The sequence below is a fragment of the Carettochelys insculpta genome, chromosome 4, assembly GCF_033958435.1.
Source record: "Carettochelys insculpta isolate YL-2023 chromosome 4, ASM3395843v1, whole genome shotgun sequence".
NCBI classification, from domain to species: Eukaryota; Metazoa; Chordata; order Testudines; family Carettochelyidae; genus Carettochelys; species Carettochelys insculpta.
In genome coordinates, this window is record NC_134140.1 from 29,463,759 (window position 1) to 29,485,321 (window position 21,563).

Below are 21,563 nucleotides of genomic sequence, written 5' to 3' on the forward strand. Positions count from 1 at the left end.
CTAAGAATTATTAAAAACCTCTTTTAAAATATTAAATGTTTTGGTTACATTTTGGTATATTCTGGAAGGCTTGGGTTACACTGAGGATCTTGGTAGTATATCTGTGAGACCAATGGAATTAGTTAATGCATTGAAAAATTATTTTATGGACATATTTCACTCTGAGCTGAACTTTTTAATATTTTGTCTTTTAGGTTGCCACTAGTGGAGATAGGTGTGTTCCTGGTTTCTTCAGACTGGAGCAGTTGCAGCAAGAATTTAATTTTGTTTCAGATGAGGAACTTAACAGATCAAAAAGATTCCGACTCCTACAACTCAGACAGAGAGAGGTGGCAGAATTCCGCAATTATAAGCAGGTCCCTTTATATGAAAGGGAGGTAACTGAAAAACTTTTTGAGGTAGGAACTTATCTGAAATTATTTAAATTATGGTCTCTAACAGTCTTTAAAATGTTGCATGGTTTTATCCTCAGTAATATTTGGCTTGATAAAGTCAGTTTCTCATCCCCTTGGTGGCCAAATTCTACCCTGACTTCAACCACATTAACTTCAAAGGATTATATGGAGTGTAAGTCAAAAAGTATTTCACTTTACATGTATCGCATTGAACCTCAATCTGGAATTTGATTATCTCCTTCCAAAGAAATAGCAGCTGGAACAGACTCTGGAGGAAGATTTAAGTGGAGCTGCACTGCAAAAATCTCCCATATCCATCAGTCTACTTGGAATCCTCTTGTTAAAGAGAATTCTGAACCTAGAGGATCAAGAGAGATTGTGCAAAGTTAATTGAGGCCCTGGCTTTATTAATTTTTGTCCAACTTTCCAGAGACTTAAGAAAAACCATGCTACTGAATTGAAGCAAATACTGTGCGAACAATCAGGTTGATTGTATATTATTTTTCATGGTTTTTTTTTTAAACCATCCTTCTGTGATGCTTCGTCTCTCAAATCATGAAAAATTTGTCAGATGATTTCTGTGCTTTCCCGCTCCTGGGATGCACTGATTGTGTGACTGACAGTGGAACGATTTGTAGCAGCAGTGGTAGCCCCAACACTAAACCAAGAGGGCCAGTTCTTGGCCCTCAACCTCCCAGGCGAATATATTCAATTTGCAATGCACTATTCACCCATGTGGTTTTTCTGGTTTGTTCTTGGACAAAATCATTACCAGTGCAAATTGTCCATTTTGGCCTGTCTGTGGCTCCACAGATGTTCTCAAAAGTTCTTGGGGTGGCAGTGACTCACTTCTGCAGAAAAGGGATCACAATATTTCCCTTTCTCGATGATTGCTTTCTTACAACTCCACTTGAGAAGAAGCCTTAGGAATTACCCAAGAGACTATAGCTCTCTTCATACAGCTGGGCATACAAGTAAAACGAGAAAAAAATCAACACTCACACCTGTACAGAGACTATAATTCGTTGGGGCGTACCTTGATTTATTGGAGGCCACAGCTTCTCCCTGACCCTCCTGACTTGTGAGTTTGATCAAAATAGACCACACACATCAACCAGGACCTACCTCCAACTATTAGGCCATATATCAGCAACCACATTGGTTATGAAGCATGCCAGGCTACACGTGTGCTGCCTTCAGGACTCACTCAGGATTTTGTATTCCACACAGGTACTATATAAACAAGTGCCTTATGATGCCAAAGTAAAAAAAAAACTCTCTATACTGGTGGACTCCCACGTGCAACGTTTGTGCAGGATTTCCCATCTCACACTCCCATCTGTTAGTAACACTTACAATGGACATTTCTGTGCTAAGTTGGGAGGTGCACTTCCACAGCCATGCAATCTAGGGCAGGTGGTCCCTTTCAGATCCGCAACGCACATAAACCTACTAGAACTAGAAGCCATCCTCAATAAATGTTCATGCCTTCTGCCTGTCATCAGGAAACTACCACAGAAGTATTCATGGACAACTTTACAATATGTTTTACGTATGCTGGCAAAGTGGGATTGAGAAGAAAGGTCATACTCCCTATGTTCAGAAGCGATGTGATTATGAAACTGATGCATCCCCCACAGTATTGGTGTTTCAGCCTCCTTCTTACCAGAATGCCAAAACACCTCTGTAAATGCACTGAGAAGCAAATTCTCTCAGGACCACGAGTGGAGAATAAACACTTACGTATTACAGGGGATCTATATTCCCATTGTAGAAATGTACAGAGCTGTTAAATGGAGCTCTGTTCATGCATTTGTAAAACATTATGCACTATATCTAGCATTCTGGCTGGGTAAATTAGGACTCCATGTCCCATCCTCATCAGGTGACAGCGATGCTGTCCCCTGAATGGGAAGTTCAGAGGCCACTTGAAGAAGAAATGAAGGTTACTTACTGGTAGCTGGTATTCTTTGAGAAGGACTCTCATTCCCTGCCCACCTTCCCATCCTCCTCAGAGGGCTGATCACAATTTCGGATCTAAGGATGCTGTGCAAGGAACTGAGGCAGCTGGAGCACCATGCCCTGCTTTATACCCTTGTTTGTGGAACGTGCAGGAAGAGTGTGAGGGAGGGTGTCAGAATGCTCTGACAGGCACTGCAATGAAACAGTCTGCTCTTGTAGGTGCTCTGTCAGCACATCCCCAGGAGTGTTAGTTAGAGTCTAGTTCCACATTTCCCTGATTCCATATATCACACATGGTTTTTAGGCCTTAGTGCCTTTCTGGGTATTTCTCTTTCTTTCTCTGTTACTATGTTTGATTTTTCAAAAACAGAATAAAATATCTAAATAACTATCTTAAAAAAAAATTGCAACCACTAATGGTACTTTCTATTGGTGGGATTTACTGAAATATCTTTGACTGAAATGCATAATAAAACTTTGAATATGTTTGGTTCCTGCTGCTTCTTCCCAAGAATGTCTAACCCTCCAAGGTGCTGATTTTTTTTTCCCAGTGGGTGTGTCACCCTCCATCTTCTCCTGAACCCCCATCCTTGCTCTATTCCTGCATGATGATCCAGGGCCTTTCGTACTGTGGCTGCCAAACCTGACAATATAGGCCAATCCACAACTACATTTTTTCCATTTTAGATAGGATTTTAGTTTATGCCAACAAATCAAAGTTCAGCTCTGTGATGAAAAGGATAAAAGGAAATTTTCAAAGCTATTTTTGTGGATGAAGCCACGTGATTGCTATCTGTATTACTGGGATGTACAACTGAATTGCTACATACCGCCTTAAAAATGTACCTTCTAACATTTGAGTTGGTTTACTTTGATCCTGGGTGTTTCTATTAATGAAAAAGTTACCCTTTCCTTATGTGACATAATACATTAGAAGGGACATCAAATCACAAACTTAATTTTTGTATTTACCCTTAGAACTATGAAAAGAGGCTCCGTGAGAGGGATGTAATTGACAACAAGGATCACCTTGATGCACACAGAGCATTAGTTGCCAAATATCTCCAGCAGGTGAGAAATGAAGAGAGTCAGTCAGTATTGATCTTTGGGACTAGTTACTGCTGCTCTAGTTAAGTATTTTTCCAGTGAAGTCCAAACACCACATTTTTACTTCATTTATATCAGTCAAAAGATGCAGATGTAATTACAAATTATGTTTGAAAAACTGATCTAGAGCAGAGTCCTTTGGTATAGTTTCCACAAAGAGAGAGAGTTTTTATGGCTTAATTCAAAATTTTTGAAAATAGTAGAAATAGGAGATGTTATATAAAACTATTATTATATTAATACTATAAACCAGTTCCTATAATAAACAGGTACGAGGAAATTATCAGGAAGGAATTAGCTGTAAAATTTTGGTAAGAAAGTAGTAAGACTCAATATTGCAGTCTACTTCAAATTAATAATTATTGAGGTAATTTTTAAGCTACAAATTCTACTGTGTAAAGTGTGTGTGTGTGTGTGTGTGTGTGTGTGTCTGTGTGTGTACCCCCAAAAAACACCTTCTATTCTTCTGCTTTCCTCCGTTAGCACAGGACCATTTGTTTCACTGGTAAATGAAATAAGTAAGGAGTTTTAAAGTGTATATTTTCTGTTAATAATAGTGCTTGAAAAAGGGTATTACCAACAGCCCTGGAATCCCATGTGCTCTATTTAGTCAGAGAATTGATATAATATAGATCGGAGGAATGGAAGCTTCTTCACATGATTTCATCCATGTGTTTTAACACCAACTTTGAATCTTTATTAAGATACCCAAAAAATTGTCAATTAGTGTCAGTTATGTTGCTTTTGTGGGCTCTCCTCCATTAGAATCAGGATAGGGAGAAAAAATTTCTGAACATAAGACCTCTTATTTTGCCATTTCCCCTCATGTTCTGATCCACAGAGGCACTGACTTTTTCCCCCAGTGGGTGTGCCACACTCACTCTACCTCTTCCCCCCCAAGGCCCCACATTCATGCTATCTCTTTCCTCCACCTTCCTTCAGAGGTCCCGCCCCGCACCTCTGTGTGCATAACACTTGTCCTCTCTGCCTCCCCCGAGGGTCTCCTGCCAGCTGCTCTTTTGGCGGCATCTGGAACTGCTGAAGAGTTGATCAACAGCCAGACCTAGAGTCCAGAACCACAATGGCTGGTGCATGCTGAGCAACCCATATTTTTTTCATGGATGCTTGAGCTCTGGAGCACCCACAAAGTTGGTATCTTTGCTGATCCAGGCTCATTAGTCTGGGATAACTTCTGAAATTGCTTCTAGAAGAGTCAACTTCTGCTAGAATGGCGTAGTATTTTGTGCTGAGGACGTATCCATGGAAAGGAAACCAAGAGTCCATACTATTCCCCTTCTTTTTATGGTGGGGGATTAAGAAAAAATAACTTTTCTGTTTAATAAAATTAACCTTGTGTATTTTCAGATAATACATAACATTGGTATTGTTTCCAGGTTAGAGAATCAGTGATAAACCGGTTCTTAATAGCAAAGCACCACTTTCTTCTTTCTGACCTGGTAAATGAAGAGGAGGTTCCTAGTCTTGGGTAAGGAAAAAAAGTTTTTATGGTATCTAAAATAATTAAAATAAATAATTTTAAACTATCCTTGTTTCCTAGCTCATAATTATTTCTTTCCCACAGAATTTTAGTTTTATATTTCCTGGTTATTAATCATTTAAATTTAGCATAACGCTATATTATTCTGTAAGCATCAGGCTCATCTGTGCCAAAATATACAAGTGTTTAAATAACTGCAGCATAAGTGTATAAAGTAATATGCTATTTTCAGTAGAAGTATTTATTCAAAGTAACCCTTATTTGTATGTTACCATGTTACTTCCATCTCTGATCACATCTGACCTCATAAGCTTGAGGAGAGGCCAGCCTAGCATGTACTTTAATGACAGTGTCCATATAAGATCCTAGGTTGGTGACTTTAGTGCTTTAATAGGAAGCATTCTTTCCACTAAATCAGTGCTGACTATACATCTCAGCACGGTGTTGGTGCGGGTTTTGAGTTATTGTTCCGGATGAAACCTCATTCTGTTTATATCACAGGAATTGATTATCATCAAAATAGTTTCTAATTGCTAAATCCAATAAATTAGATTCACGTAATTTTCCATAGATGATCTCATGAGGAATTCTCTTCCTCGGCTCTTGGAAGTCCAAAGGAGGCATGGTTTGCTTCAGCTTGCACCCCTCTACATGAGTGGGTGGGGTGTGTGTTCGTAATCCCTTGTCTTTGTTCCTAATAGGAAAGTTATAAATACAAAAAAACAGAATCCTTAAGGTTGTGCAGAGCAGACGTTTTCAATCCCAGTGTAGTTTCTGCTGGATAATATGTTCTTTACTTCCTATCATGACAAAACTGTACAGCAGTGGATGAAGTATTGAACAGCTGCCAGGTTTCATCCAGATGTAACCTTACTGCACTGATTGATGAAATAGTTCCTATACTATGTGTGTGTGTATTTGTGTCTGGGGGAACATTTGTAAAATGTGTATCTAAGTGTGTATGGGGGATAACTGCATGTGCATAATATATCTATATAATTTTGCAGATATTTTGGAGCATAAGCTTTTGTGGGCAAAGACCCGCTTCATCATGTGTATGTAGGTGTGTGTGATATATATATATATATATATATATATATATATATATATATATATATATATGCAGTTATCTGTTAGTCTATAAGGTGCCACAGGACTTCTTGTTGTTTTTGAAGATACAGACTAACTCGGCTACCTCTCTGATATATGTTTGTTATTCCTTTAATGGCCTCCCAGAATACACTATGCACTTCTCACTACCTTGTCCACTCCAGTCTTGATGCTCCTTTTGTCTCCTTCCCTAAAATCATCTAACACTTTGTCTTGATCCCAGTGCTTGGAATGCCCTACACAAGCCTGTTCCATGCAATCTTCCTCATCATCTTTATTTCTCTCCCAAAAATGCACTTCAGTCTTCATATCTACAAGACATATGAGAGGGAAAGGTAACAAAAAAGAAATTAATAAATGCTACACCATTTTAGCATTGTCCCCCATATGATTTTTTTTTTTACTTAAGCGCACTTTAACTCAGTTATGACCCTCGCATGTTCTTTCATGTTTAATTTACATGATATGCTTTTGGGCTATCCACAGGTTATTTAAAAGGGTCTGAGGTCCCTGCTGCCGCCACCACCACCACCACCATTAGTGGGTCTCTACACCCTCAGAGTGGAGGTTGTTTCTCCACACATGGCACCTGCCCCAAGTGCCCCTGCAACCAATGACCCTCTCAGCCCCTCCTCCAGAGTGGAGTGTCCGAAGTAAGCACCGCACTCCTTCCTGCCCCCAAACTCACTCCCAGATCCTGTACCCCTCACCCCCCAAGCCCCCCCCCCCCCCACTGCACTCCCTATCCCCTGCCTCAGTCCAGAAACTGCACCCACAACCCAAACTCTGTCCAAGAGTTTGCATCCAAAATCCTCTTTCACATCCAAACTCCCACCCAGACCCTTAGGCGGGGGGGTGGGGGGGAAGGGAATAAGACCCATTCAGAGCATCTCCAAAATTTCTATAAATCTTAAATGAGGAGAGGGATAGATCATTGGCCTTATAAACACTGGGTTGTGAGTTCAGCCCTTGAGGGTGGGCTTTTTAGGGTTCTGGGGCAGGTTAGATTATCTCCTGTATCTCAGATCTTTCTCTGCCTCACCACATAAATGACAATAACAAGCGTTTGTTTATAATCTTTTTAAGCAGATAGGTAATGAATGAAAACGGCTTTTTGTAGCTACTAGAAAACTTAGTTTACTGAAGCATTGTGCCCTTTTGATAGGATTTTAACTTTTGATTCAGCAGTATAAACCTAAACAGTCCCATCTACTGGCAATACAGAGACTTGCTACCCTTGAACAGAGGTACATTTCTTTTTCTTTCAGTATTTTCATACTGAATTGCAGAATTAGACTCAACAATTTTTGCAGTTTGTTAAAGTGAAATTCACTTGACTTCCGCCAATTTCCACATGATTAATACTGTTTAGTAGGGAACATTGTTTGCTAATCAGATTATATTATTAATATATTTAAAACATGCACAGTACTCTGGCACATGAGGACCCTGTTAAATATGTTGAGTGAACTTTCTTAATTTTTTAAAATAATTCATTTTTATACTATTTTTTACAAGAATAATGAATTTGGATGTATATTATAAGGAGTTTGACCTTGACTAGCAGTTGGTTTTATATTTGGTTCTGGAGTGCTTTCTATAATTAAAATATGTTTGTACAGTTAGCATCATAAATATATGCTTAATACATGCTTTTGCCCACATCTGTTTTTACTCTTTTCATGTTTTTCTTTTTGTTCTGCTTTGCCTTGTGTTATAAGGTCTGATGGCCCAGGGTATGTCATGGCACATTAATTTCTGTTTCCGCTTTGTAGCCTTCTGCTTGTCATAGATAGCTAGTTCTGGACTTAGATTTTTTTTTTTGTTGTATTACATACATTGGGTGATATTCTCTAATAAGCCCCTTTTATATAATTATAATAAATTAGGTCCAGACTGAAGTTTTACAATTATTTTTTTTCATCTTCTCAGTTATGATATTGGTATATATGATTTTAAATGTGTGAACTAAAAATGCCACCTCTATGCCAATAAACAATTAAACATATTTCACAATAAATGGTGCCAAGACTACATATTTCTCTTTTCTGGAAGTGCATAGTTTTGCGTGTCAAGAGATAATTAGAACTCCGGACTCCATATAGATTCTATATAGAAAAGACTTAAAACTCTATTTTATGATTTCTAGTATTTTAGGACTCAGTCTTTTTAAACTGGCAGAGCCAAAGCGACCACTAAAGCCACGAAGAAAGGAGAGAAAGAAAGTTACAGCACAGAATCTCTCAGATGGAGACATAAATCTTTTAGTAAACATCATTAGAGCTTATGATATTCCAGTGAGAAAACCGGTTTTAAGGTATGAAACTTTTAAACACCTTCTAGTTGTAAATGGTCTTTCCCCTTCTAGTGCCTATTTCGTTCTCTTTAAAAAAAATCTTTACATACTGGAGGCTACGTTTTTAAAACCGCCTGAATAAACTGCCTTTGTGAAATTTGCATGCAGAAGCTTTGTATTTAAATTGCTGTTTTGTGAGTATAGACATGTCGGTAAATTTTTTTTTACTCCAGGTGGCCAGTTCTGAAGATTTGACTTTATATATTAAATGAAATGGTCGTTCTTTTCCTCATGATAACACAGAGATACATTTACATTGATGATGATGTTTAATGGTACAGGTATTGCAAGCTCCTTAGAATCACATTGTCATGTAGCAAGCAGTGCCTGCCAAGATCAAGAAAAACTGGTTTATTGTGAATATAAGGCTATTTGAAAAAAAAATTGGAAGATAATTTATGATTCTGAGAATATATAAGCCAGGGGATTTCAGACATGCTCTCTCTAAAAGAATTATAATGCCTTTTAATTACTTTCAGTGATAATTTTGAAGCTCAATCCTACCTTCAGATGCACTTCAATATCACCTCAGATCTTGTAAGAGGGCATTGCATTTATTTATTTGTTTTATTTTGAAGCATTTTATAACAAACATACCTTTCCGTACTAACTAATTAGTGAAAACGTACACAATTCAAAACCAGCTTATAAACCATGTTTTGTTTCCTTCATAATAATTGTACGTTTAAGGTAACCAATGCAGCTAATCTGAACATAAAACTAAAGCAAAATAAAACTCACTCAAAAACCTGACTGAATAGCAAACCTTAGATTGTGCTTCAAAACTTGAAAACGCTCTCTTATAAAGATGTGCAATTTCCAAGTAAGACTAAACTTTTGAACTGCACCAAGAGTTATTTGTCAATTACTGAACATGCAGAATTGAGCCCCAGTGGTACTCTATCTACTTACTGTAGTTTCTCTATTTTATTGGTCTAAATAAATTCACTTGGAGGAATAAGTGTAAAATGTATCTTTCTGATTATGATATAAAAGTTTGGGAAGGTTTTTGATTAGAAGGAATAGAGAGTGTTGTTTTAAGCTAATTATCTGTTTTAATGAGCGTTGAATGTATATTAAAGTGACATTATAGCTGCGTCTACACTAGCCGGCTATTTCGAAGTAGCTGGGCCAACTTCGAAATAGCGCCTGTCACGTCTATACGTGCTGAGCGCTATTTCGAAGTTGAAATCGACGTAAGGCAGTGAGACGTTGAAGTTGCCATCTTCATCAGGAGATGGGAATAGCGCCCTACTCCGATGTTGAACGTCGAAGTAGGGCACGTGTAGACGATCCGTGTCCCGCAACATTGAAATAGCGGGGTCGTCCGTGGTGGCCACCAGCTGAGGGGTTGAGAGACGCTCTGTCCAGCCCCTGAGCTCTATGGTTGCTGCGTGCAGCAGCCCCTTAAAGCTCCCTGCCCCCTTATTTCCTGTGCAGGAAGCAGCACAAACACGTGCCCAGCCTGCACGTTCTCACCAGCCCCAGCCCAGCACCCATGGCATACAGCCAGCCCCCCATGTGCCCACAGGGCACCCCTCCTAAGGGGACCCTGGGCTCCCAGCCAGCGGGGGAAGAGGCAGCGGGGCCCCTCCTGATTGGAGGCTGAGATCCGGGACCTGGCTGGGGCTCTGGGGAGAGGAGGAGGTGCTCCAGGTAATGGGGAGCAAGTGGCGGAATGCAGATGCGTTGGCTCGGCTGGCCGAGGGCCTGGCCACCCGGGGTCACCCTGTCCGCACTCCTGACCATGTCAGGAGTAAGGTGAAGGAGCTGCGGCAGGGTTACGCCCGGGCCGGGGACACTGCCAGCTGATCTGGGGCCGCCCCTGCCGCTTGCCCCTTTTTACAGGGAGCTCACAGAAATCCTGGGTCCCCGGTACACCACCTCCCCCCGGCCGCCCTTGACACCTCGGCCGACGAGCCCCAGCAGGCCCCGGAGACGGAGTCTGGCCGAGAGGCCAGCCCTGAACCCCTGGGGCCCCCACAGGAGCCCACCCCTGGGGCAGCACAGCAGCAGGAGGAGGAGGCCTCCAGCGACGGGGGGCTGCTCATAGACCTCCCCTCCCGCAGCTCCAGCAGGGTGTCTGCCCGATGGGTGTCCCCCGACCATGGGAGTGGACCGTCAGGTATGTACCCCAGTGCACACCCCCGGGGGTTAAGGGGTGGGGACAAGGGACATGACCAGGGCCCTGCACACGCCCAGATGGCCATGGCCCCGAGGACAACAGTGGCATGTCCCTCAGAAGAGTCCATGAGCCCCTGCCCCCCAGCAGGACAGCACCATGCCCCATCCCTGGGGATGGGGAGAACAGAACCTAGAGGTCCCACCTGGGTGGGGATAGCACAGTCAGCAGCAGCAGCAGCATCTCTGGGGGATGGGGATGGGGAACCAGCAGCAGAGGGGTGGTGGGACATGGGCCACGGGTCAGGGCCCAGACTAACGGCTGTCTCCACTCTTCCCCCCTCTGTTCCACAGCTGCACCATCTGAGGGCCCTGAGAGCACGGGCACTGTGTCTGTTGTGCCGGACAGCCCACCGGGGCCATCGCAGTAGGCCAGCCCAGCAGCGGAGCCCGGACCGGCCCCAGGACAAGCCCGACAGTGCCGGAGCCATCCCCGGGCGTCCGCTGACCCCCAGCTCCTCACCACCCTCCGGCGTCAGCTGGAGGTGTCTGAGTGCCGCCTGCAGGTGGAGGAGAAGCAGCTCCACCTGCAGGAGCGAGCGCTGGCCTGGTGCCAGGAGGCCTGGGGGGCTTTCATGCGGACCTTTGAGCGGCTCGCGGAGCACTTGGCCCCACCCGTCACTCCGCCTGCTGTCCCTCCAAGCTGCCCTCCACCAGCAACTGTCCTGGAGCCTGCCACTGAGGGGAACTGCGGGCCTCAGGACCCAGCCCGACTGTATCTGCCGGTTCTCCTGGCCCCCACCCAGCCTCGACGGGGCCTCCGGCCCAGACATGGGTTGCGCCCCCCCACGCCAGGCGCTGGACAGTAGGGGTGAAGGGCCAAGGATTACCCCCCCTACTTTGTACATATTCTCCCCATCTTTGTAAATAGTTTATTGGTTCCACCCCCTGTTTAGTAGCTGCCTCCCCATGTACATTGTTCCCCCCTTCTTTAATGTTGAGTTTATTGTTTTGTTTAAAAAAAAAAAAAGGTGTTGGTTTATTTACAAAAGAAGTGTGTGGGTGGTGTGTGCTCTCTGGTGCTCAGTGGTGTGGGCGTGGGGGCAGGTAGTGCTGTGGGAGATGTGGGGGGGCGGTGGGTGGCTCACCAGCAGCTGGCATTGCCAGCGTTCACCCCGCAGCCTGCTCAAAATGGGCCCGCAGGGCCTCCCAGACCTGGATCCCCTCAGGGTCGATCTGGCGACTGGAGGCAGCAGGTGGCTGGGCGTCAGCCCTGCCAGCCTCCACAGCCAAGCCCTGGAAGAATGCCTCTCCCTTGCTCTCCACCAGGTTGTGGAGTGTGCTGCACGTGCCCACAACCTGGGGGATGTTGGTGAGCCCTGCATCTGGGCGGGTGAGGAGACACCTCCAGCACCCTTTGAGGCGGCTGAAAGTGCGCTCAACCACCTGACGCGCATGGTTCAAGCGCGTGTTGAACCGCTCCTGGCTAGCTGTGACATGGCCCGTGTAGGGGCGCATGAGCCAGGGCCAGAGGGGGTACGTCGCGTCTGCGACGAGGCAGAGGGGCATGGTGGTGTCCCCCAACAGGATCTCCCGCTGGGGGATGTAGGTCCCCGCCTCCAGCCGGCGGCACAGGCCCGAATTTCTGAACACCCGGGCGTCGTGGGTGCTGCCAGGCCAGCCAACATAAATGTCCAAGAAGCGGCCCCGGCTTTCCACCAAGGCCTGGAGGACCACGGAATGGTAGCCCTTCCTATTCAGGAAGCGTCCTCTGCTGTGCTCCGGGGCACGGATGGGGATATGGGTCCCATCTAGAGCCCCAAAGCAATTAGGGAAGCCCAGGCTGGCAAACCCCGCAATGGCAACATCTGGGTCCCCAAGGTGCACGAGCCTGTGGAGGAGCAGGGCATTGATTGCGCAGACCACCTGCAGGGGAAGGACATGAGAGAGCACCCATGAGGGGTGTACAGGATGTGTCTGGCCCTCTCCCCGGGCTCCCCTTCCCCGCAGGGCTCCCTCCCCCGGGCTCCCCATCTTCCCCGAGCTCCCTCTCCTCCCCGGGCACCCACTCCCCCCCGGGCTCCCCTGTTCCCCTGGGTCCTCTTACCTCCATGACGACAGCCCCGACGGTGGCCTTGCCCATGCCGAACTGCTGCCCTACGGATCGGTAGCTGTCTGGAGTGGCCAGCTTCCAGACAGCGATGCCGACCCGTTTCTCAACGGTGAGGGCACATCTCATGGGGGTGTCCTGCTGCCATAAGGCGGGGGTGAGCCACTGGCAGAGCTTGAGGAATGTCTGCCGGCTCATCTGGAAATTCCGGAGCCAGCGGTCATTGTCCCACTCGCCAAGCACCAGCTGCTCCCACCAGTCCATGCTAGTGGGGTACCTCCATAGCCGGCGGTGTGTCCAGCGGGGGGGGAGGCTGGGAAGGCAGCAAGGTCTGGGGCTGCTTCTTCATCCCCCGGGGACAGCTTCATCTTCCTCAAATAAAAGATGCTGAGCTGCCTCCTCCATAGCACTGAGCAGGGTGGCCGCTGCTCCAGGGGCGGGTGTGTGGGACTCTGGCTGCTGCTGCTGCTGCTGGGGGTCCGTGCTGCTTACACGGGGTGTGTGTGCTCGTGGCTCTGCAGACTGCGTGCTGTGCAGGCTGTGTGTGTCTGGGAGGGGCCCTTTAAGTGAGCGGCTTGCTGTTGCCCTGGAAGTGCTAGTCCGCCCTGTGACCCTGTCTGCAGGTGTTTCTGGCACCCTTATTTCGATTTGGGCCGCTTTGGTGTGTAGACGCTCCCCTGCAGCGCCTATTTTGATGTAGTGCTGTCCTATGTCGACGTTGAATGTCGACGGCACCAGCCCTGGAGGATGTGTAGACGGTACTCGTCGAAATAGCTTATTTCGATTTCGTTACATCGCAATAAGCTATTTTGGTGTACCATCCCAGTGTAGATGTGGCATATAGCTTACCCCTAAACCCCTAGATTTTTTTTAAGGGCTGTGATATTATATTCTTCTGATCTTGAATTATTTATATTTATTCAATTTTTGTATTATTGTTACATTTACTTGTTTGGTGTTTCTACATAACTTTTTGTGGTAAGTATATTTGCCTTTGTTCATTCCACACATTACATTGCTGTCTGTTTATTGACTTTTGTGTTTTCCCCAAAGAGCAGTTGGCTATAAACTAAAGAATCTGTACAATTTAGAAACTCTATGGGGATAGATCTTAAACTGAGCGGCCTACATGCTGTATAAACTCTGCAGAGAAGTGAGAAAACTTGGCCTTGACATTCCATGACATACATAAATGCTTCAGAAAAGAATGCTTCTAGGCAGGACTGTCTCTTCCACTGTGGCGCTTACAATTTTTACAGGTTTAATATTCTTATAGCTTTCTTTTCTGGTACTTTTTACTGAATAACTGTAGACATGCTGTAGAGACATAACATGAAAATGTCAAAACTATTTTAGAGTAAAAATGACTTCTGTACAGTTAACTACATATTTAATGACATGATGATTAATATTCAGTAGTTCTTCAAGCCCTGATCCATATCTTTATTCTGCTCTGGGTATGCATGTGCTTTGTGATCCTGGAATCACCAGAGTTCTTGAAAGAAGTGTCCATTGGTCCATGCATGTGCCTTTGCTGGCCTTGCATTCTCAACTGAGGAGATAAAGAGCTGAACAACCATCTGCTTTTCCATTTCCTTGTTATGACCTCATGGCCTGGGTCAGAACCTCTAGTTCCTGGAGCTTTGTCTTTCTTTATTCTACAATCTTTAAATACATATGAAGATTATTTTGGCAAATATTTTAGGGTTTTATCCTATAGTGTTCAGCTAAATGTTCTAATTCGATGATTAGATAATCCATCCGAGGGAATTCACTGGCTCTCCTCCTTCCCCCATCCCAGATACTGGATTGTGCTCAGGATATTTGTTGTCAAAATCTGTGCTTCTTACAAATGCTCCTTCGCAGTCAGTGATGATGATCGGTGCTGACTGTACTGCCTTATGGAAGCTTACTTTGTGGCAAAGTGCAGTATTTGCCACTCTTTCCCCAGTCATACTGATGAGGGATGGGAATTTTGCCTTAACAAGCATTCAGTGGAGAAAGCCTCAGTCCTACCCAGGACATGGGACCATGCTGTCCTTAACATGGAGTGGTCCTTCTGCTGTGGGATCTAACTTAGGACAGAGAGAACCTCAGAACCAGCATAGGGGTCTTTTCAGGAAGACAGGGAGCCTTCCCATAAACATCAAAGAATTTAGATATCTCCAAATCCAGGATTCCGTTGTTACCACGCTTGAGCAATCATGCCTCTAATGCCAGCTAAGCTTTAATGGGAATTGGTGGAGGTGATAAAAGGCAATTATAGACCACCTCAACCACCAACAGTATGGCTCTGCCTCACCCAATTGTGGTGTAAACTGTAATTGCTCTGGCTCTGTAAGTTTAGGCAGACAGGATCCATTGCACTCCAGGGAAGGCAAAGGCTTAGTCTCCACCTGATGATATTTTGGCTGTCCTGGATCCTCAATGTCCATCAAAATTAGTTCCTTCACTCATGAGAGGGGCCCTGGTTCCACCAAGAGATGCATCTTGTGGGAGCAGTCATCTGTCTCCCATTCCGTTTTCTAGCCAGGGCTTCCCTCAAGCATAACCATCTGTAATGCTGATGAATATGGAATCAGTGCAGCTGCAAAAGCACACATCTTAGAGGGACTACTGTCCCAGACCCTCACCTGTACCCAGAGTTCTTCCTGGAGCCTGCACCCCAATCCCCAAACTCTCTCCCAGAGTCTGTACCCAAGCCAGCCAGAGCTCTACCTCTCACCCCTCCTAGACCTGCATCCAAACTCCTTACCAGAACATGCTCTCCCTCATATCTCCCAGTCCCCTGCTGCAGTCCAGAGTCTGCACGCAAACTCCCTCCCAGAGTTTTAGGCAGGGAGTGGGGGAGGGAGTGGGCATTGTGGGAACCACCAAAATTTTTGCAAACCTGGCACCCCTGCCTAGGGGTCAGTGAAAACTCTGAAAAGTCTGTCCTTGTTCCAGGGCAGTCTTTAGATTACATCCAAGTGTCCCTAAAATTCAGTCACGACAACAGATTATCTGCTGATTGACAAGGTTCTAAGTGATAAATTACCTCACAGATCAGGTCATGAACAACCCTCAAACCAAATAGATTTTTTTTTCTTTCCTGAAATGTGTGTCTTCACATACTTGTCATGCCGTTTGCCAGACTCCATCTGTCTGCAACCATGCCATCAAACTATCTGTGAATTGCACAGTAACTGTTGCTTCCAAAATAACATCATCCTGATATGGTGAAAGAATACTTTGCCAGGTATGCATGAGCATTCACTTCCTTTTCCCAATGCCAGATAGGATGATAATTAGAGATACCTTCCTTTTATGCTGGTGAGCTGACATGAACAGCTACACAGCCCAGGACTCTTGGACATTCTGAGAGACCAGAATGCACATCAGTGCTCTGAACCAAAAATTCATCAGGACAAGCCATGAGTCATTCTCCCCACCCCAGCCCACCACTGGCCCAGACAGTTTTGATTCTCATGTTTCCCATGTATGTCATCTCAGCAGTTGATTAGCATTCAGTTGTTTTCAAATCTCCTGACCCAGGAGGAATGGCAGAATCAAGTCTCTACACCCCGAAGTATTCCATTTTAGGGTGTGTGTTTGAATGGGCATCACCTCTAGAATGTTCAACATCTAAAGCTATGTAAAGCATCCTTACTAATTGTAGTAAAGATTCTGCTGCAAAATACTATTTAACCATACAGAAACAGTTCTCTATCTGGGCACTTAATGAAAAGACTGTCCCCAAAAGCTTCTCCAGTTCCAGAGAAGGAACTGCTTTCAAGAATTGTATGGGTCCATAGAGCCAGTGCAGACCCGTAATAGAATTCATATAAGGATCACACATCTTAAATAACTGCCAATTAAAGTAAACAACTCTCTCTTGCACATTCTCTGTCACAGTTATGTATTTTCCTTCTTAGCAAACTACAACAGCCGTCCAGATCTTCAAGGTCCTTTAATGAGATGTTTGCAGCATCTCCATCACTTCAGAGTCCAATCCACAGTGTTGATTGGGCTTTCAACCAGGTACTGTATAATATTGACCTATATTGAATAGTAATTTGGTCATATGGGGTTGCATTTTCCTTTCTTCTATGCAGTCCCATTGACTGGTTAGCATGGTCAGTAAAGTTAAAATTGGGGCAAAATTTTTAATGGCAAATAGGAGCCAAATTTGACATCCTGAAGGGAGAGGATGGAGACCCACTGTTTTTGTATTGATTTTATATTTATTGCCCTTTTTAGGAAACATTATCCTGTCCTGAATTTTTTAATGTTTTATGCTGTGTCTATCATGCTTTTCAACATTAGAGAAATTTCCCTTTTGGACATAATTAAAATAATAGGGTTTTGTTACTTCTAATTCAAAATTCATTTAACAAACAGATAGAAGGGCCAGATGCAGGGAGAAGTGTAATATTATCCACAAGTTTTGTTCTCTGATTCCAGGCATTTAGACAGAAGTATACATCTTTAAACTGGCCAGTTTGGTCACATGTCCTGGAAGGTGCTCTACCTCTGGTCTGGGTGCTGTCCTGGTGCCTTCAGTTGGAGATTTGTCCAGCTGTCCAATGCAGGCCATGCGTGTGCAGTGCTGTTGCCATGCGCCGTGGCAGTTGTAACCACATGTATATGTTCTGTGCCCTCCAGTTGCTTCTCAACTGCCCCCAATCTGTGACAGAGCTCCACAGTCCTCTGCAAACACACAAATCAGTGAAAGCAAGAACAGTTTTATAGTTTGTGTTTTACCATAGACTAGCATAGTTATAGTTAGTTACAGTTCAAAAAAATTGTTTGTCTTCTGTTAAAATGCAGGGCTCACCAGGATTGTTCTACTTCTAGAGATGCTATGCCTGTGGCTGATGGACACTCTCAATGTGTCTGCTGTTTGGGGGAATCCCATGTACCCCAAAAAGCCTCCACTGTTCCAAACTTCAGGCCAGGGCTAGAAGAGACAGAGACTTAAAATTAAAACTCATCCCACTTGAAAAGTCTCTGAGACCCTCTTCAGACCCAGACAAGCAACCAACACTGGCTTCTACTCCTTGCTCTTCAAAAGCTAAAGCAGCCCCCCAAAAAGAGGAGAGCTCCTTGGTACCTCAGGCAGACCATGGTACCAAGAAACGCTCACCTGTTTGAGGCTCTTCCTCAGTGCATGTGGCCTCTCATATAAGTACATACAGGGACCAGCAATTCGGCATTGAAATCAAGCACCCATCATCTTGTTACCAAGCAAAAAGGCACAAAACAATCAAAGCTGCCCCCTGTGCTGTCCTTGCACCAGAAACCTCTGGCACCAGCAGCACTGACTGCATCTGTGGCACAACACCCATAGCTACACCGCAGTGCACTTCCTTCTCAGCACTGACAGCAGATCTGTTTCCCATGGCTGCATTGCTTTTCATCCCACCACCAGGAGACATGCCAACAAGATTATCAGTGCATTCTGTGGTGCCACCTTCGCCATCAGCATCAATGCCTTTCCATATGCACAGAGATTCAGTGATTTCCTTCTTGTCTGTCTTTGATCTTCATCACCAACATTTCCCCACATCACTCAGCACCAAACCTTATGTCCTCAGCACTATACCACTTTTTGAGCAATGACAAGGAGAACATCCATGGGGTCTTCTCCCCATACCACAGTTCCCCACGTCCTCTGTGGTCCCCAGTGCCATGATCATCATCAAGAGCACCACACCAATACGATATGCCACCTTGATATGGGCATCCCTGGTTACTAGCACTAATGCTGTGCTCCCCACAATGGCCATATTGGAGTCTGTGGGGATCCCACAACCCATACTCAAGCTATTATTGTAGCTCAAAAAGGCACTCTGTTTAATCCCCCTGGCATGATACTTCACCTACTCTTAGGGAAGACAATCCACCTCATCCATCTACAGTGTTAGAACCTAACCTGATTAAGGAGATACCTCCAGATGTGTTACCTCCCACCAATTCCTCATCATTATCAGAGGAGGCCATTATGCCGCCACCACCACCAACTACTGTGGATGACACATCACACTTTCAAGACCTATTGCACAGGGTTCAGCAGAGCTGAAATAGCTCTGGAGGAGGTCTCAGAACCTCAACATGAATTAACTGACATTTTGCAAACACCAACTTATATCTAAGATTGCCCTGTCAATTGCTCCCAGTATTCTTGATCCAGCAAAACAGACAGCATGTCAGACATCAGTAACCATACCGCTAACCTGTAAGAGAGCACATAGAAAATACTACATTCACCAAAAGGATCTGAGTGCCTATTGACACATCCATCCCCAGATTCACTTGTTGATGCAGTTCATCAAAGCAACAGACTGCAACATTTCCTCTTGATCCCTGTGGACAAGGAAAACAAAAGACTTGACTTGTTTAGCAGAGAAGTGTATTCCTCCACAACCCTTCAGTTCAGGGCAAGCATGTCAGTCATGCAGCCCAATCAATTATTTTTTCTGCATCAAGGGGCTTTTTGTGAAATTCCCTAGGGGAGCCCAGCCAAGCCAAGCCAGTGGCAGAAGCCTCAGAGATCAACACTTCCTCTGCCCTAGCTCACTTTGCCTCACAGAGCACCTAGGAGCCCAGGCCTAGACTAAGTTTCCCTTGGGCTAGCTACTACACAAAACACAATAAAAAAGGCAATCTGTTCACTTGACAAACTGGCCCCCTGGGCAGCTTTCCTAAACATAAGTGAGAACAGGCAACATATCCTGGGTTAACAAAGTTACAACCTCGACACTCTTGCTCAGATGCATTTACATGTATCAGTCCAATGTTCTGTTAAATCCGTTCCTCCAAACTGGTTCATAAATCCATATTCTGTAATTCTTTGAGGTAAAAATTCATTAATGCAGCTTTAAGGATGCTGGCAGTATCAGGCGCCTTCAACAACATCAAGTTCAGCAAACGTCAAACTTTTGACAAGGAAATACAAAGTTAACGTGCCAACTGATCACAAAACTAGGAGATGTGGCAAGAATATGGCCACTAATATTCATTGTTGGTAAAACCAAAGTAATGTAATCTCAACTATATGTACAAAATGAGGGGATCTAAATTAACTATATGGTTCAGTGAAGAGATCTTGGAATTATGCAAGCATGTCAACCATGTAGCCCAATCGAATTTTTAAAAAAGTAACATTCATATTCAGTATTAAATTCTCAATGAAAATTATTATATTATATTAAAACGACCTGAAAAAATGTTTTAAAATATACATAAAACATAATTTGTAATAATAAGTAATTGTAACTTTCCAATAGAAGTAAATTTCCTTTGGTGCCCTGAAGTGTATAATTTTTTGTTTGTGTGGTCCTCAGTAGGTTTTGAGTTTGATATGCCTGATTTAGTGTATCAAATTATCAGTCTTGGTAAAGTATGATCTTAAAAATTATACCAAACTCCTGTACTTTGTACAGGATATTCCTGAGGTGAAGGGACCACTATTCAAAGCAATCATGGCAGAGGGACAAAGTATCTCCTGTATAGCTCCTCAGGCAGCGCTGGACATTGCTGATACTGCAGCATGCTGTATGTGCAGAACATCCTGGTTCTTCTCCACAGCTTTTCCAGGAGAGATCCAGTCCACCACTGAAGACCTCCTCTTCAAGCAGGACGCTGTTTGCAGTCAAAACAAATGAGATCTTGCACACATTGAAGGATTCCAGAAACATGCTGCAGAATACACACGCCAGCCACCAGATGGAGAAAATACCATTACGAGTCGTATGAGGGGCCACGATACCCCAGTACACAAGGAGAAACTTTGACAATCCCAACCATTCGAGACAAAGACAAAGGCAGCAATGTCACAGGCAGCCCTCTAACTCAGAGCCACGTGTACCACTATCTAACAAGCAATTTGAAGGTGTGGTTGAGGGCCTGCAGGCCCTTTCCCCAGCTGCAACTATGAACATTCCACTTACCTTTATGAATCATCTCTTAATCCTTCCTCAGCAAATGATAACCCGTTACATCAGACAAATGGGTTCTAAATATCATACAAAATGGTTACATCATCCCCCTTTTAACCAAACCTCCTACCCACCCCCATGCCTTGTCCCTTCTCAGGGACTCCTCTCACAAGGTTTTATGATGTCAAGAAGTACAACATCATTTGAGAATTGAGGCAATAGAACCTGTTCTTGAACAACACAGGACAAAAGGCTTTTACTCGTGTGCTCCCTAAGAATCATGCTGCATGTTCATGAACTATTATGCATGGCTCTGTAGCACTTATGCAAGTCGGCAGAGCAGTTCTGTACTCAACCATCAGGCACTCGGAAGCCTCTATGGCCTGAATGCTACTGCTCTTTTGTCACCAGAGGTGGAGCACCTGTAGGGACATCTGTCTCAAAGAGAGAGGTTACTCATTTGGTTAAGTAATTGGAGTTCTTTGAGACAAGTTTCCCAGCAGACGCTCCACGACCCATCCTCCTCCCCTTTGCTTTGGGGACTTCAGACTCTGGGTACAGAAGGAACTAAAGGGCATGGGACACACAATTCCAACTTCCACGGCATATAGCAATGGAATGCGCATGCATGGCCCACATTAGACTGCTGGACAAATCTCCAATCAAAGGAGCTGGGGCAGCAGCCGGACTACAGGTGGAGCACCCTTAGGGACGCTCATCTGAAAGAATTTCGGTTACTGCACTAGCTAAGTAACCTTCCCTTTGCCTGTTGCTAAATTTGAAACTGTCTGGTAGACGTTGTTAATTCAGGCTTAATCCTTGTTAGAACAAAATCTGGACACACTACATGAAGCAAACAGCAGGGTTTATTACACACAGGGCTGGTGGAGTGCCACTTCGCCCATCAGGACTCAGTGGAGCACTGCCAGACAGTAGGTTACAAGTGATTATATAGATTATTGATGGACAGGGGGAAAGCTACTGC

At 44.5% G+C, this 21,563-nt stretch overlaps 1 protein-coding gene and 1 long non-coding RNA gene across 6 annotated transcripts in view; one reads left to right on the forward strand and one right to left on the reverse strand.

The window, feature by feature from the left end:
• CC2D2A (coiled-coil and C2 domain containing 2A) overlaps nucleotides 1-21,563 on the forward strand; it is a 140,060-nt gene that overhangs the window by 73,790 nt on the left and 44,707 nt on the right. For all 5 annotated transcript variants that reach the window (XM_074992513.1, XM_074992510.1, XM_074992511.1 and 2 more), the window contains 5 exons: nucleotides 195-398; nucleotides 3,336-3,428; nucleotides 4,859-4,950; nucleotides 8,222-8,389; nucleotides 16,574-16,679. In XM_074992513.1, coding sequence (XP_074848614.1) covers nucleotides 195-398; nucleotides 3,336-3,428; nucleotides 4,859-4,950; nucleotides 8,222-8,389; nucleotides 16,574-16,679 — 663 coding nt within the window. The remainder of the gene's footprint in view (nucleotides 1-194; nucleotides 399-3,335; nucleotides 3,429-4,858; nucleotides 4,951-8,221; nucleotides 8,390-16,573; nucleotides 16,680-21,563) is intronic.
• On the reverse strand, nucleotides 5,628-21,166 carry LOC142012410 (uncharacterized). The gene is made up of 4 exons (XR_012645340.1): nucleotides 17,476-21,166; nucleotides 17,170-17,348; nucleotides 6,223-6,383; nucleotides 5,628-5,656 (listed from the first exon to the last, which is right to left on the reverse strand). It is a non-coding gene; the product is annotated as an uncharacterized LOC142012410 (long non-coding RNA).